This window comes from Kryptolebias marmoratus, linkage group LG12, assembly GCF_001649575.2.
Source record: "Kryptolebias marmoratus isolate JLee-2015 linkage group LG12, ASM164957v2, whole genome shotgun sequence".
NCBI classification, from domain to species: domain Eukaryota; kingdom Metazoa; phylum Chordata; class Actinopteri; order Cyprinodontiformes; family Rivulidae; genus Kryptolebias; species Kryptolebias marmoratus.
In genome coordinates, this window is record NC_051441.1 from 12221189 (window position 1) to 12238414 (window position 17226).

The window sequence follows — 17226 nt, forward strand, 5'->3', positions numbered from 1 at the left end:
TTTTTTTTTTTTTTTTATCCTCTTCCCGTGAGGAGGTCTGTTGTTTTGAAGTCCAGCTGATATGTGTGTTAATATTGTTTTAGGTAGTTCAGTGTCAGCCTCTGTATCCATCATGGCCGTTTTGATAAACATAAACAAACTCTGAGCTCTATTGAAGATGTCAATTTCACAGACAAGAATCGTGGTTATAGCAGTCAAGTTTTAAGGTTGGTCTTATGTTTTCAGTTTTTATCTAGAAGCACGCTTCTACAAATGTCTTGTCTTGACATTTTCTGCTTCTCAAATGCTCCAAAGATTTTATGCAAAATGAAATGTTAACGCTCACAGAGGTCATTAGCATCCTTCTCACTGTGTGATTAGAAAAAAACATTTGGTACAAAGAGGGCATTGGAGGAATCCTTTCATTTAATGGTAGAAGGTTTAAAATGAAGACATTTCTTTCCTAGTAGGAAACTTGCAATTAAATGCTGACCAAAATCAAAGGGTGTCCTCCTTTTTTGTTCTCCGAGAGCTGTATTTTTGTTTTGTTTTTTTTAGCCCCATTCAAAGTTTCTCCAAGTTTATTGTCTCGTCCCAGCCTTGCCGTCTCATCTTTCGGCCATTGTTGTGAGAGCTCTCGTGGCGGTATTTTATTTTTCTGGGCCTCCGCTCTGTGTCATCCAGGCTGACCTAGAGAACAGGAGGCATTGCTTTCTGAAAATACGAAACCGGCGGAAAGCACCAGCCGCCCTCTCACCTTTTTCACCAGAGTCGTCCACCTCTGCTCTGCCTCAGCAGAATGCACGCACACACAGAGCTGTTGAAAGGAGCACTGTTGTGGCGAGAACAGACGAGAACAGACCGGTGTTTAATGGGGCACTGAAAAGGTCACCTTTTGTATATTTTATTTTGTGCACCTCTGTTTGCTGTAGGAATGAAAGCTAGTCAGCAGAGGAGGTTAATGTTTCTTGTGGAACTGAGTCATGATTTTGAAATGCCAAACATTGCGTGAATGTAGCTTGTTCTCTGTAATAATAAATTGATCTGTGGCTTGATGTACATTCTTAGAATGGCTAGTGTAAGCTTTCAAATGTGAGCATGTGTTGTTTGCTTTGAGAAGTGGTTAAAACTTCCTAACATTATTTTGTGTTTGTATTAAGCTAAGCTGGCATTGTTGACTAAGTATTTGTTTAGTTTGGGTAGATGGAAAAAAAAATTTTAATCTGTTTTAGATGAGAGCTACTATAAGACATCTAAATGTCCAGTAGAAATGGTGTCAAGTATGTCTGGAAAGTTTTATTTAAAAAAAAAAACATGTTGCCTTTTAATGAAAAGATGGGTCGTCTAGCTACTATTAGACAAATCTGTGCTCAGTCTAATTGCTCTCCAATATTCACATAAATAATTGTAATTAAAGATACCGGTGTGCCAGGTTTACTCTTATCATGGAGTGCTGTGTGAACAAATGAAGAGACTAAATATGAGCTTATATTTATATATGAATTTGACAACAAATCAACAAATTATCTAGTCAACCAGAAATGCAAAGTATTAATTTATAAAATGATGCAAACTAATATGAATGTAGAAAGCCATCTCTCAGCCCTTTAATCCGCTGAATGTATTGTGTACAAGTGCAACCAGACAGGAGTCTATATGTGGGTCAGTCACAGTCCATAAATACTTATCCTGATGCCGGAATAGGACCTGAGTGACAACCATTTGATCACACTGCAGACTGCTGGTAATGTCAGAGAGCCTGAAGGCTCTTTTAGCTGCGATATTTAGTCTGTTTCCTCACATTCACATGCATAGTGAAACAAATGTTAGTTGCCTTGGAGACTTTTTGCTTTCCTTCCTCAATACTGAAAGGAAGTTGGCTCGTATTATTCTTCCTAGTCTGTTTAAATTTACATATGATTATTTTATACATTCTGAATGAAGAGGAACATATCTAGTTATTATTAGTGGCGTTCATATTTTAACTCACCTGTGTTTATATAAAAAATGCACATTTAAAACTTGTTCTCAGTAATCTTTAGTTTCTTCTTGTGTATGAAGCTTCTTCTGACTGCTGTCCATGTGGTGAGACCTTTATCCATCCGCAAACATGTTGAGGTCAAGCATGTGTGAGAACAGAGTTCAGATTCCTGATCCCTGTGACCCCATGGACCCATGCTGTGCCAACCGATCATTTCACTGATACATTTTGACCCATTCACTAAAACTAATGACGTTACAATCTACAACTAACACGGTGCCAATTTATAATTCAGCTTCTCTTGTTTTTGAGAGGCTCCAAAAACTTTACGAAAATATTTAACCCTGAAGCTAAACAATATCGTCAAAGCATAGAAACTCACTCAGCTGCATTTATGTGAGGAATGTTGTGCTGCAGTGGAATTGCTTTCCATAATTATAGATGTGGAGATAGAAATTACACAAACGAGTGTTGGACTGGTTTGTCAGTTCGTAACGTTCCTGCGTGCACTCATCGTGTTTATAATGTACATTGATTCAGGCAACTCTTTCATAATATGCACACAAGACCTCAAAAATTTAGAGGAATCTTTTTTTTTTGTAAGCAGCTTGGTGTCAGAGGAGCCTAGAAGGACAACAGTTCTCTTGTGTATCATTACAGTTTGAAGTCCAAACGCATTCCTCTGGCAGTCTAGACAAACCTGTGGGCTTCTGCTGTCATTACAGCGATGTGTATTTCTCGACTTTTGGAAGAAGTAACACCCGGCTGCAGATGTTGCCTTTCAAACATGCATAAAATCAAATGCAGAATAAAAATCGTATTCGTATGTGACCATGTGGGAGACGCTCGAGGCTCAGTACCCTGGTGGCACGATGGCCAAGTCGGATCCTGCAGGTCAAAGGGCACGTGCTGAATGATGAGAACCCTGGGAACTCTGCCTTGCTGCACAAACACTCCAGACTTTAATAACACAACAAACCATGTTTGCATTGCCACCATCCCAATTTCCCCCTTTTTATTAAGGGATTCACTGTCAGGGGCGGGGAAAATGTGTTTGTCTAAGGATGCGTGTTTATGGTCAGGGGTATCAAACTGATTCTGTGCTGCAGGGCTGGTGGAACCCTTGTTCAAAGAAAAACACAGGATTCTGCTGGGTTTTGGACCTCTTCTTCGTATGGGAAGAATCCCTGTAATGGCTTGAACCCAGTACTATTTTGAATTTTATCTCAGCGAGCATAATTCGCCACAGCCCACACACTTCTCAAGAAGCATCTGCGTCCCCATCAAAACAAATCCAGCAATGTTAGGATGAGACCCAAATGCAGACCTCCTTTGTCCTGTCTGGGAATGTAAATAAAGTTCAAAAGCAGCAGATGGTTATAAATAAAGCTCATAAAAAAGATTTTGGTGGATTAGTCCTTAAATGAGTGTTTGGCTTGGAGTTCCTTACGAGTACTTTAGAAACACGAGTTCTCTGCAGCCTTTAAGTTATTGTGGATAGTTGTTTATACACTAACCTACAAAATGATGCATTGAGTTTTTTGACAGAAGTAACATTTTTATTGTGTAATGAAATAAGAGTAAAAATGTTGGAGACATGAGGTTTGTGGCTGAAAACTGCCTTACATTTTACACTTTGCTCCTAGAATATATTAATAAACTTGGGTGAAATTACGAAAGGTTTTCAGAAAGGTTTCTGAAAACAGATGAAGAGTAATATCAATGTGACCATTTTCTTAAAGCAAAGCTGCTTTTATTGTAAAAGAAACAAATCCAGGAAGATTTGTGTCGTATGCAACAGTTGTAAAAGGTTTCAAACAAAAGAACTTCTTGGCGAGATCAGAGTTTTAGGAATCCAGTAAGTGACTCTGAGTTACAAACACTCTTCTTGATCCAGGTTTCTGGTCCATTTCTCACTTTCTGGATTCCATTCTTGTGATTCAGGCTTGTTTGTGCTGCGGGTCAAACCACTGGTTTGTCGCAAGGGGAGTAACCTCAGAGCAGCTCTTTTCCAACCAAAACTGGAACATGACCTCTGACCTGCTCGCTACGCTGTCAAGATCAACACTTTGGACAGCTGAGGCAAAGCTCAGTGGTTTTGGCCGCGCTGCCACCAGGCACAGTCAGTTTCTCTCTTTGGTTCGTCACCATTGCAGAGACTTTTGAGGAAACCAAGCGGCGAACGTGTTAAGTCTGTTTAAAATGCATTTACATGCCGGTTTGGAGGCCTGTGTGTAGTTAGCGAGGAATGCCTCGGGCCAAAAAGTGAAATAAATCACCAAGTCAACTGTCCACACAGTCTTTCCTTTTTCCTTTCCCCTCCTCCGTTCTACATGCTTTCCTGTGTCCTCCTCCTTTCCCTGACCTTTATCTTTTTCTGCCTCCCCCACGCTCCAAGGACCTCTTCCTTTTTACTTCTTCGCTTTTATCTCCTCCTTATCCCCACACTTCTTTTTTTCACGCTTTCTGCTTTTGTTTTCCTCCTCCTATTTGAAAAAAAAAAACGCTTTGTGGTTTAGAAGACTGCTGGCTGTATTTGCAAAAGCGAAGAAATTTGATACCGCTGGATCACACACACAAAAATCTTTTGTGACTCTAATAGAAAACAGCTACACAGCAAGTCCAAGAAGGCACTCTTTGCTTTCCAGTTACTACAATTAATTTTCTTCTCTTGCTTCAAAGTAGTGATTTAGTACTGGATCTGGTTCAGGATTTTGGAAAAAGAAAAGAAAACAAATCAGAAGGATGATTTACTCTTAAGTCAGTGATAAATGGTGAATATGAAGTCACCGATCGATTTATTCCACTAGAAAACATCCTCCTCCAGAGCTTAAAAACCTTTTAGCTTAATAAATTTGACAAAAACTGAGGTTTAAAATGAGAGACCTTAATAGTTTATTCACCTGTTCATATTTTTTCCCCCTCAGGAGAGACTGATGCATTAAAATAAGAGATATTCTTATTTTCCTCAAAGCTGGAGAGGAAAAGCTGAAAAATGTGCAACTAATTTTCAAAGGAAAATAAAAAACCCCACTAAGATAAGTTAAACCATTTACAACAAAACCTGATCAGAAGGTTTAAGAAGTCGCAACAAACCCCTACACGGTTCCGTCTCTTCCCATCTTTGCTTAACCTGATATCGACCACATTTTTTTTTTTTTTTTGCAATTCCAAAATGTCTGTGGTCAGGTTTAATGTCCACCAGCTGCTGAGCTGCCAGTCTGGGACATTTTACAGAGAGAGGTCACATATTTTACCATCTACTCCTCGTCTCCTGACACCTGTGTTTATTGGCTTGGAACCATTACAGAGCTGCAGAACACCTTGGATGAGCTGAAGATGGTGAATACCTCCGTCTCATAAATGGTCTCCAGTTGGAGGGAACTGAAGTCCTTCACCGCTCTGGTTCGACTCTCTCTCTCTCTCCGAACAGCCGCTCGGACGGGAGAATGTTTCACTCGCAGCTTGACATACTTGTATCAACACCTCTACGTTTTGGGATTTCATGTTTACTGAAGTTGGCAACAGTTTACTACCTGTAATGAAAGTGATTTATCTTGGTTCTTGAGTAAAGCTGGGTTTCCCACAGTGGTCGTCCAGGACTTGGTCCTTTTGTGTGTTGGATGTTTGCCTAGTTGTTTACGGTGTTTGGCTCAACTTTGGCTTTAGGGAAAATTAGTGGTTTGCCATCATGAAGGACGGGGAACAATGCTTTGAAGAGCCTCCCTGCTTCAGCCTGGGAAACGTTTCGTTAATCTTTCAGTCCCTTCCATTCACCGCGCCTCTTGTTGGCTTTTGAATATTTCCACTCACACAAGGAGACTAATGTTTTTACTATTAAACAGAACAGGCTGCTTGTTAATACGATAGATGAGGATTTAAAATTCTGTTGTTTTATTTTAAATAAGATACTTATTGCAGAAAGCTCTCATTGCAGCTGCACACAAAGCTTTTGAAAAATTCAATTCTGACCAAATGGGCCATGGCCAAAACAAAAAGTTCTCTGACATATAAATATGCTTGGTTGTTCATCAGTGACACAGTAAATGATCCCAAATTGTTGATAGATGAACTTGTTTTGAGCATTTGTCATTTACTGAACAAGTTTTAAGGACTTGAGTTTACCTTTTAGGCTGCAGTAAGGTGAGATTCGAGCACACGGAGGCTGATACTGTATCTTGAGTATCTATGAATCTTTGTTCCTTTTGTTTGTTTCCTTTGATGTTTTTGCAGGTATCAAGCTTCAGGCTCAAAAGCTGTTGTTACTGTTGTGCCTGTCAAAGTGTGCCAGCAACCAGGCCGAGATCAAACGGAACGTCAGGAACGGTAACCAGAGTAAAAAAGGTTCAGGGCGGATGAGATGAAACATGTTCAAGCTACAAGCAAGATATACAAAAGTGAAAGCAACAGAAACTAATTGGAGGTGAAAATGGAGAAAAGGTCTAATGAGAAGAGAGGAAGAATCAGAGTGACAAAAGGGGAAATGTTGAAACTGTGAGGAAAGAGAAGAGCAAAGATATGAGAACGAGGGATGTGCAGAGGCGAGGTGGAGGGCACTGAGTCGCAGTGAGTTGCTGACTGACTGCTGGAACAGGATAGGGAAGTGGTGAAGGAGGCCAGGAGAGCTGCTGCTTCCATAGGTGGGTCTCTATGACACATGGATTCACACAATGGGGCAACTATAAAAGTAGGACTGTGTGTTTTGAATTTCCACAGCAGTGTTATTCTTCACTGATTTCTTTTTCTTTCATTAATCAAACCAAGGTCAGTTTGAAGTGTGGCTTTTCTCCCGACAGTAATACCGATCCCTGCTGCTTTAAGGGTTTAAGTGACTTTAGGTGAACTGTTGCCTGGACTTCTTTGTGGCAGACCGAATGTTTGCTGGAATCTAACGGATGTTAAAGCTTGTCCAACAATCTGGACTAAAGATATTTGTATGTTCATCTCTGCAGGTCATCGTCCGTGTGTGTTCAAGTCATGTCAAAACAAAAAGGCTGAGTATGTGGCGACAACCAGGTTTAAATGGACACAGTCAAGCTGTGATTGAATGTGTGTGTGTAACTGGGAGAGGGTCAGATTACAGCTTCGTTGCCAGTCTCACATTAACAGGACAATAACATTGTACAATATAAAGAGAAGGAACGGGAGGCCTCGTGAAGGGTAGCAGACACAGACTGATAAACACAGTAGTGTAAATTCTTTACCTTCTCTGCATGTGTGACCTTCAAGGATCAGACTAAAACTTGAATAATTCCTTTTTATAAATAGACACACAGTTGTAGTCATTCCACAGAAGTACTTGAGCTAATCCTTAACTAAACAAACTGGTGTAATAACGTGCCAAATCTGAAGTACTTTAATACAAGATAACATACTTTCTAATAGTTTTCTGTTGAGTCAAGAAACAGTGTTGAGAGACGGACTCCCTTCTGTTTAAACCTTTTAGATAAATGGTGTGTTTTTGTTTTTTGAGCAGGGGTGATGTGGGGGTGGCAATACATGTCAGTCAAATCACCACTTAGATCATCATTGAAATATCTCCTTTAATGAAAAATGTGCTCATCATTTAGGGTTGGTCCTGTTGACTTGGTTTTTGTTAAGCTTATTAATCACTAAAACCATTAATTTTTTACAGTAAGGTTTTTATTGTTCAGTGGACGGTAGTGAAACAGCTTTTAGATGCGCAGGATGTTGTTGTGGACAGATTTTTATTTTGTGCTTTTTTTTATGCCCAAATACATAAAAAAATTCAGGTAAAGTTCAGTTGTGGTCTCGGTGCTTCTGTTCAGGTAAATTAAGTGTATTTTTGCCGGTTTAAGCTGAAAATCACCGACTGTAGCTGCATGCAGACCAAACATGGACAAATCAGTGATCAGATTTCTGGTGGTTTTGTTCCAGCTCTCAGATTTGGATCGGTGTGTTTTAGCCAACTGTGGGACATCATTTGTACCAAATAACTTTTCTTTTTCTTACATTATTTTGAACTTGTCGGGTGGAATAAATGCAAGAAGAACGTGTAATTAAGTTTTAACACACTGTTAAGACAGCTTACAGTCTGTAAACCTGACTGAGATCACCGTGTTGGAATGTAAGGAAGTGTTACCATCGAAGCACAGCCTCAGTGTTGCCAGTAAAGCTTCAGACTCTGGCAACCTAAACCTTACCTGATTTGTTTCAAATTTCCAATAAAGCATCTAAATCCTGCTAAGCTTATTGTATTGCACGCATCATACTTTTTACCTGCTTAAACATTTTAGCACAGCAATTCTCTTTCAGATATTTCCCTAAATTCTTGAAGTTCTTGCAGTATGGAGGCACTTTCCTTATCAGACGGTGCCTGTTTGTCACATTCTTTAGATTGCTAATGAGACTTCTAGGACTTTGCTTGACCCCTTTCCTTCCTGATCATGTTTAGTCCCTTTTAAAAAAAAAAAAAAAAAAAAATGCATCACTTTAACCTTTTCCCTCCCTTTCTGTGTGTCGAACCAGGACCTGAAGTGTTTAGCAGCAACAGCAGCAGTGCCATGTCTGAGGCGGCGGTGCCGGACACTGTGGTGTCCCCAGCGGTCTACGGTGAGAAGACAGGTGGTCCTGTATTGGACTTCAGTTATGTTGGTATCGACGCCATTCTGGAGCAGATGAGGAGGAAGGCCATGAAGCAGGGTTTTGAGCTCAACATCATGGTTGTTGGTAGGTTTCACATGTTACCGCTCAATAAAATGCACTTTGCTATATAATCTGAGGTCCAAACTTCACTTTGTACTGAATTTTTATTCATCCTTACCCTTATATATTCTGAGCTTTTAATCATACAAGTCAACTCATCATTTCATTCAAATGTTTTTTTTTCCCTCATAATGACTACGATCTTTTCATTTACTCTTTAATCAAGTTTTTGACTGAAAGCAGACTCCTCAAACTTTTTATTTTTTAATAAGCAGCCCCTCACAGTAGGACTTCAGACTCTCTTTCATTTAGTCGCCCTCGGTGTGATCAGACACCTTGTTAATTACACACACCTCAGCAGCAACCAGGCCTCCATAAAAGCCACGTCTTAGATGTACGGCTCCTCTGGATAATGTCGTGGCAGTTGTCACTTTTTTTTTTTTTTTAAAGTTTCCTTTAGAAGCAGCCTTAGGGTTGAGACGGTAAAAAACAAAGCATCGTTTGTTCCCATGTGTTGTTTTTTTCATTCAGGTTAAATTACACTCTGGGAGGATTGATGCTTTAAAAAAAAAAAAAAAAAGAAGGGTTGTTTGTGTGAGCGGAGTCAGTTTTCATACTGATGACTAAGTGCTGTAGTTGCATGATGACAGACTTTTAAAGTCAACAGAACAATAAGCTTCCTCTTTATGTTAATAAACAAACAGCCTTTGTCATCAAAAGCACAATAAGGAACTGCATAAAAATAGATTGTCATCACTTTTGCTTAATAATTTGCTGATGACTTCTAAATCTGGAATTTATAAATATATCTGCAGTGCTTCAACTCAGGTTTGGCCCCATCTGCAGTGATGTGGTTAAGGGAAGAAAGTTGGATCTTTTCATGGCTGTTTCAGACAGATTGAACGCAGCAGAGATCGGCATTAACAAAACCAAAGTGCTCCCACAAGTTCCAGCTGTTGGGAGCTTCAGCTTTGTCCATTTCTCTGCCTGCTTGCTCTTGCACTGTTTCGAGTTCATCGCCATAAATCAGGAAGCTTCTTGATGTTTACATAACCTGAAGCTGAACTATGAATAGTCACTTCCCAAATGGCTGCTCCAAACTCCTCCCTAATTAACCCATGTTAGGACTGTAACGTTTGTCTCTTTTTATTTAGACAAAGAAGATTTTATCAACAAGCTGCTACAACTATTGGACTGTTAGATACCTACAAGACCACTTATGCAATAATTTGAACAGCAAGAGTTTTGCAGATAGATGTTGCATTAAAGGACAGCTGCAGTTATCTTGAGTTTCAAACTGATTTATTGTTGCATTAGCATGTAAACTGTTGAGGATTGACTGACTTGGTGCCTTTTTGCTTACAGGACAGAGTGGCCTTGGAAAGTCAACTCTAATGAACACACTTTTCAAGTCAAAAGTCAGCCGGAAGTCTGTGCTGGCTACAGCCCAGGAGAAAATCCCCAAAACAGTGGAAATCAAGTCCATCAGTCATGGTACACGTGGAACAGCTTCACTGTTGATGTTGTTTCCTTCTGCTCATCTTTGTTTTCCTCTAGCTTGTTTTATAGCAACTATTCTCTTCAAAACTAATAAATATCAGAAGAGAAAATGGGCAGCTGGTTGAATCATCTTACTTTTCTGTACCCATTAAAATATCTGGTGTAAAAGGGTTTATAAATGATACCTCAGGATGTTCCTGTGCTCACGCAGGTTGGCTTTGTTTGTGTGTTTTGTTCGCAGACATCGAGGAGAAGGGCGTGAGAATGAAGCTGACGGTCATTGACACGCCAGGATTCGGAGACCAGATCAACAATGAAAACTGGTACAAACCTACCATCACCACACAATACATCAGATCAGAAATGTTACAGCCCCACCAGCATCTGACAAAACACCCCCCCCTTTTTTTCCCCCCTGTCCTTTCTCTCATTAATGCCTCACTGCATACCTTAGCTGGCAGCCCATCATGAAGTTCATTAATGACCAGTATGAAGCGTACCTGCAGGAGGAAATCAACATCAACAGAAAGAAAAGGATTCCAGACTCCAGAGTTCACTGTTGCATTTACTTCATCCCTCCAACCGGACACTGGTAACAACACACACCAACATTAGTCATGTATGAAAAGGAAACTAGCTTCATTTTATACACACAAATTAAAAACATCATTCGTGTCAGTCAACACAAAAAAATGACAGATTGAGTCATTTTTAAAAGACCTGACCCTGAGACAGATTAACTTCAGCTGCTGTTAGTCTGTTTTGCCTGTTTATGTCTGCATGTTTTCACTCCGGCTGTCTTTGTTTAGCCCCAGGTTTTAAAACCTAAACCGGGGCTTTGTTACCCCTTCATGCTGAACACACACTCTCCTATGCTTTCCTGTAAAAGCAAAGCAACATATCCCAGAGCACCGTTCCATACTGGTCGTGTAGATTCGGTCATCCAGGACGTGGCAAATCCCAAAAAATAGAATATATTTTACAAAACAACTGGACAGAATAGAAGTCCAGTTGTCTTTTTTTTGTTTTTTACTGGTTTTGGATTTACCGTTCCATGCTGGCTGCTCTTGTCAAGCTCTGAACCGGCACAGTATCCCAATTTCTCCTGAATTGCTCCTTGGATTCCTTACAGATGCAAACATCTGGCTCTGATCGAACAGCCTAATCTGCTCTCTGTTGGCTCAGCCCTGCAGTTACTGGAGCTCAGGGACCCGGGCTTTACATGCAGAGGGAGTTAGTGGATGTTTACGCATACCCTCGTGTGTCCATCAAGCGATTTGCGGCGCGTTTCCATAGCTTTCTTTATAACTTGAGACTCCAATTGAGCTTCATGGGTTTTAGGAAAACCCATTGGAGCAGCTGTCTCTTTTGACCACACACACAAAGAGCCAGATGATAACAGAGCGTTTCAAGTGCTGCTGCTCTATTAATTTCTGTGTCATGGTCTGTCTTTACTCAGGCAGGGTGCTGGTGTGAAATGCCCCCCCCCCCCCCCCCCCCAGCTCTGTTTCATGTTGATCCAACGGTACAGATGACATTTAGCCTGAGCAGCAGCTGCTCGGGGTTTGTCCTGAAAGGCCTAACAGAGGAGAGGCAGGAAGGACGGCAGAGTCTGTGTCTGAAGACGTGCAATCAGTTTGACACTTCTTAATTCAGCTTTTGCTTGAGTGTCTGATTAAACAACAGAAAAAACACTGAAACCTACAGGAGCCACAGGTCTTTTCAAGCACATGAAGCTTTTTTTGATAAACAGATTGTATATTATGATCTTTTCCTGGATGCACAGTGAATAGCTGCAGATTTTACTTCATCTGGGACTACTGTTGGTAGCATCTGCCCTCTAGTGGGATGATTTCGTATTACATGTTTACGATTCTGTTCCTACTTCTAATCGTTTCCGTTTCCTCTCCTTCCCTCTCAGCCTGCGACCTCTGGATGTAGAATTTATGAGACGTCTCAGTAAGGTGGTCAACATCGTCCCGGTCATCGCCAAGGCGGACACGCTCACGCTGGAGGAGAGGGACTTCTTCAAACAGAAGGTAGATTCTGCTTCTCTGGATTTCCTTTCACTGTTTTTACTTTCTTCCTGTCCTCTTTATGTTGTCCAAACCTTTATTAATAGCATAATATAGATGCTTAATGTTTTTATTTACTCAGGTTTATAGATAACCATTCATCATGTCATGCTGTTTATAATTTACAGCCTGCAGTTAATGATTGACTTGAACTTTTTAGTGCAGATTAAAGTTGAACCAAAATAATGTGTTCTCTGTAGAACTTATTTGTTTTATGGTCTTTAAGCTTGTTTGCTTAATTGCTTCTGAAATGAAATGACTTTTGGTTGGATTCTTTAAAACCTGTGACGGAGTGTTTGTTGTTTTCATCAGATCAGAGAAGAGCTGCGGGCCAACGGGATTGACGTGTACCCCCAGAAGGAGTTCGATGAGGACGCAGAGGACAGGATGATTAATGAAAAGATCAGGGTAAAAGCTTAAAGTTTAAGTTTTAACTAATGTGTAACATTCCTTTTGGGTATTTTTACTGAACTCTGCTGTGTGTAAAATTTTGGAGCAGGAGATGATCCCTTTTGCTGTGGTGGGCAGCGATCAGGAGTACCAGGTTAACGGCAGGAGGCTGCTGGGGAGGAAGACCAAGTGGGGAACCATTGAAGGTACGTCTCTCCTCCTTAATTTTCTAATAATCTTCAATAACAGAAGCTCATACACAGTTTGATGGAAATGGTTTAAGAGCCAGAAGAAAATCAGGATGAGTTGCAGTAAGTTAGTCAGTGCTGAGTTTTCCTTCCAGTTTTCAGACTCTCGTGGCCCATCACGCAGCTGGCTCGAACTTCCAGCAGACTGTGGCTGAAGAGCTCAAATTAGTTTACTTAATGTTCCCACGGACACAAAAATAGATGCACTGTGGATGCCTGCATAGGATGCAGCTAAATTTATCGCCTGTTGATTTCGATGCCCTGATTTATAAAGACTAAACAGCAACGACCAGAATGGATAAACATCTGTTTGTGTTTGTGAAATGATTCCCTCTGCTTGTTCATACTCATGTTTTACTGCAGCGCTGGGATTCGATATTTAATTGTTATCCACTCCAGACAGGAGGCACCACGCCCCTATCGAATGTCTCATTAAGGAAGTTTCATTTCCTGCAGACACTCGTGTGTGTGTGTGTTCATCTGGTCTGTGTTTTCAGTGCAGTTATCTTTATCTCCTCAGAACGACATAGCTGCAGAGATCTGTGCAGTAGGTGAGGGCAGAGTGTTGACACGTCTGTCTTTAAAGCTGGACACGATGGCGCCACCTGCTGGACTGTTTAGCTCTCATGTTTACAAAGCAAAGAGCTCAAATTTCACATCTTTTGATTCTTTTTTTTTCTGTCAGTCACACAAACAGATTACATTCTTGTTTTAGCTCAAGACTTGTATCTTTTTCCTCTCTCCTGTAGTTGAGAACATAGCCCACTGTGAGTTTGCCTATTTACGGGACCTCCTCATCAGGTGAGTGGATTTGTTTTCATGTTTGAGCTTTATCATGTTGGAAACACATTGCAGTTTCTTTATGCAATATGTAACATTAGATTAATTTTGGAAAGATTTATTCTCTATAGATGAGGATGATTTCTTTTATTTTTAGATCATGTCTGAAATGTTAGCTTTTTCCTCACTCTTCACTTTATGGGCAGCCCGGTGGAGCAGTGATTAACGCTGCCGCCTCACAGCAAGAAGGTTGTCTTGTTGTGTGGAAGTTTCATGTTCTCCATGTGAACACTTGGGTTTCCTCCCACAGACCAAAAACATGCCTCTTAGACTATCTGATAACTCTTTAAAAACAAAATTGTCCCCGGCTGTGGATGAGAGGATGGATGGTTGTGTCCCTGTGATGGACTTGCGACCTGTCCAGGGTGTCCCCCGCCTCTCACAGTGACTGCTGGAGATGGACACCAGCTCCCTGTGACCCGGAAAGGAGAAGCAAGTAAAACAACATGGATGGATGGATTTCACTTTGCAGAGCCTGCATGTCAGTTTGGAAGAAATTATAGAAATGTAAACCGCCAGAGAAAAGGAGAGCCATTGAATTTGACTCTTTGTACTAAAAGAAAACCCAAAACAGGATGTGTCTGATTAACTTTACTTGTCCTATGAACTCAGTAAAGCACAAACATGTTCTCTAATGTTAATGCTGAAAAGTCTGCAGCTCTGATATTATCTAGACTGTTTCAAAGCTCCTGTATAGCAGAATTAAAGCACTTTTCCAGTGTTTTTTGTTTTAAATTCTTTAGATTTATATTTGCAGTAAATGCAGAAAAGGTCACGTCTTAAACTTAGGGTGTAAACAAATATTTTTAGTGTATTTACAGGAATAAAACACCAATTAAATATGAGCTTTAGGACTGCGTGCATTATCTGGATTCTGTCAGACTGTTTTGTTTTAGGTAGACAAAGCCCCAAGGTGCTTTTGGTTTTTATACCTGCATATTTAAATCGTTTGTTTAGGCCAAGTTTCTCTTTCATGTTAACTGTGGTTATCTTGAATTAAAACATTTTGAGTCGTAGAACCAAACCGAATTCCTCTGTTTTTAGGACTCACATGCAGAACATCAAGGACATCACCAGCAGCATCCACTACGAAATGTACCGCGTGAGGCGCCTCAACGAGAATAACACTACGGTGGCTCATGCCAACGGCGTCCCAGAGCATCACCTGACCGCCCACGAGATGTAGACCCCCCCGCCAGCCCCACCTGCGCCGGCCGTTTAACGCGTTCAGCTCCGAGACGTTGGTCATCCCACCACTCCCGCTCCCATCTCACAGGTGGGATAGAAACATGCCAGAAGGACTTTTATTTTTAATGACTTTCTGCAAGTTCAAGGACTCCACATGTCAGTTTCTGACCTTCTCTAAATGATCCTTATTCTCCGTTTATTGCTGACAAAGACGGTGAAGAGAAGCCTTCAAGTTGTGCTGCAGCTTCTTGCAGATCTCAGTTCGTTTTTGTGGTGCCAAAACCTCTTTTTTTTTTTTTTTTTTTCCTACCAAGCAGAATGGACTCTCACCCTGTGCCAGATTTGCTTTAATCACTAACATTAAATTTTATTGTTTTATTTGTGCATCTTATAGGAATGTGTCCCAGCAGAAGCAGTTTTCTGTCTGTTGTGTGGAAAGTGTTGATGTTCACATCGTGTATGATCACTACAGAATCTGTTATGGATGAAGCATGTTGGTACTTTCCCAACATGCATACAGTCACAATAATGCAGCTCGTCCCGCACAACCAAAGGTTACCAAATAGCACATCATGTTTGACTCTTTTTTTTTTTTTTTTTTGTCACTTCTTGGGTTTTTGCCTTTAAATGTTTTTATCCTGTTAAATATAGATGTCAGGTCTTTTTACCATCCCAGTTATAAATGTCGATGTTTATTATTTCAGATATCTTAAGCGTGATTTAAGATGGAAAAAAGTATTTATGCACGTTTATAAAATGTGAATGTTTTTCATCAGCTGTGGTCCACTTATTCAGATTAGAAACACAAACTTGCCAACACGGGGAAGTTATCCTGCTTTTTAGGCCCACCGTAGTGCCTTATTTATTGGAGAATGTTTTGCTAGCAAACTGGAAAGAGCGAGTTTTTGGTTCCACCTGAAATACATTTCTTTTTTTTCTTTTTTTTTAATCCTGTGTCATTTATCTGGAAAATTATCTAGTCTCCCATCGACCAGCCCACTTTATTTTTATTTACTATAATGTACCAAGAATCTCTCTTTCAGCCATATCTTATTCCCAAAGCTGTCATGCTCTTTTATATTTGCCTTTCTTCTGATACACTTTTGTATTTGTACTATTGATAACAAATTTCCCTTTTATCTTATTTTAAGGAAATAAAGATTGAAGATGTAAAACGTTTTGATCGGACTATTTCACTTTAAAGCAATAGGCCCCGCTCAGACTAGCTGTTAGCTCTTCAGCCCAGTCAGAAATGAGCTCTTTTTCTGCAAACCGAGGCAAGCCAAGCAGCTATCTACGGCAGGTAAGATATTAACTGTTCATAACCTTCCCACAGAACAAAACCTCTGAACCATCCCTTTAGGACTCTTGTATAAACTGTTCGTCCTAACGTGAACCCAGCCTGCACACAGTTTAGATCAGTTTCTGCTCCTCAGGACCCCCACGGCATTTAACTGCAGCTGGAATTCGCTTGGTGCAACCCTTACATCGTCATTAAGCCTTTTCTTGATTAGCTTCTGAAATCAATATGGCTGCCTACTTTGGACACTGCACAGCTGATTAGCACTAATTACTTGGAACGCACGAGTGCATCTTTTCTTCCTCACTTAGGAAGAAGGGAGGAGTCCACAGAGTCCGCGAGGTCGCGCAGATATCGGCGTCCGGAGGTACTGAAGCAGCTGGCTCTAAACGGGGTTAAACCTAATGGCTAATGCAACAACTTGAGTTCATTTTAACAGATTATTATACTCCCGAGTGGTCTGGTTTGTATAAATTGAGCAAAGACGAATGATAAATTAACATTTCTAGTGTAGTGATTTAAAAAAGTTTTATTTCATATTTAGGATCATCTACAGTAAACATGACACTGATGGGAAATTAGTTGCTGTTCAGAAGTCTAACTCTTACAGTCAAGTCATGGTTTAAACATTTGCTCATTTTTAAATGTTAAATTAAAGCTTAACTTCTGAAAATGGTGTTCTCTGTGCCCAGTCCCTCGATTGTTTTCATTTGGTGCACTCATATCTGTGACCCTCTTACAAGCCTAAGCCCTTCGTCTCATAATCTGAGACCTTCTTGTTCCCCCCAGCTCCCTTTTTTTTTTCCTTCCAGGACTGAACGGCAGCGAAGCAGCTGCAGCTCTGCTCGGCGCCGGCCGCAACCCGCCGCCACCGAGCAGTCGTCTCGCTGGCAGCCGCCCAGCACTCCGCCGCCTGTTTAATGACTTTCATTAACAAGCTGCACGCTGTATGGATACTAATGAAGTTGGCATTTCCAAGAGAGACGGAGACGGCTGGCTTGAACGGGCTGCGCACACGTGGAGCTGAATTTAAGTCCTAGAATGCACGTGGAGTTAAAC

The 17226-nt window shown here is 40.7% G+C and overlaps 1 protein-coding gene across 5 annotated transcripts in view; it reads left to right on the plus strand.

The window, feature by feature from the left end:
- The window catches only part of LOC108239319 (septin-9), a 63137-nt gene extending 47091 nt beyond the window's left edge, over positions 1-16046 (plus strand). For 4 of the 5 annotated variants that reach the window (XM_017421965.3, XM_017421968.3, XM_017421966.3 and 1 more), the window contains 9 exons: positions 8450-8650; positions 9992-10120; positions 10368-10449; positions 10581-10718; positions 12048-12165; positions 12514-12609; positions 12701-12797; positions 13589-13640; positions 14724-16046. In XM_017421965.3, coding sequence (XP_017277454.1) covers positions 8450-8650; positions 9992-10120; positions 10368-10449; positions 10581-10718; positions 12048-12165; positions 12514-12609; positions 12701-12797; positions 13589-13640; positions 14724-14865 — 1055 coding nt within the window. In that variant the 3' untranslated portion in view covers positions 14866-16046. Of the gene's footprint in view, positions 1-83; positions 207-8449; positions 8651-9991; positions 10121-10367; positions 10450-10580; positions 10719-12047; positions 12166-12513; positions 12610-12700; positions 12798-13588; positions 13641-14723 lie in introns of those variants that run through there. The other variant, XM_037978603.1, reaches the window with a different exon arrangement.
- The last annotated feature ends 1180 nt before the right edge of the window (positions 16047-17226 follow it).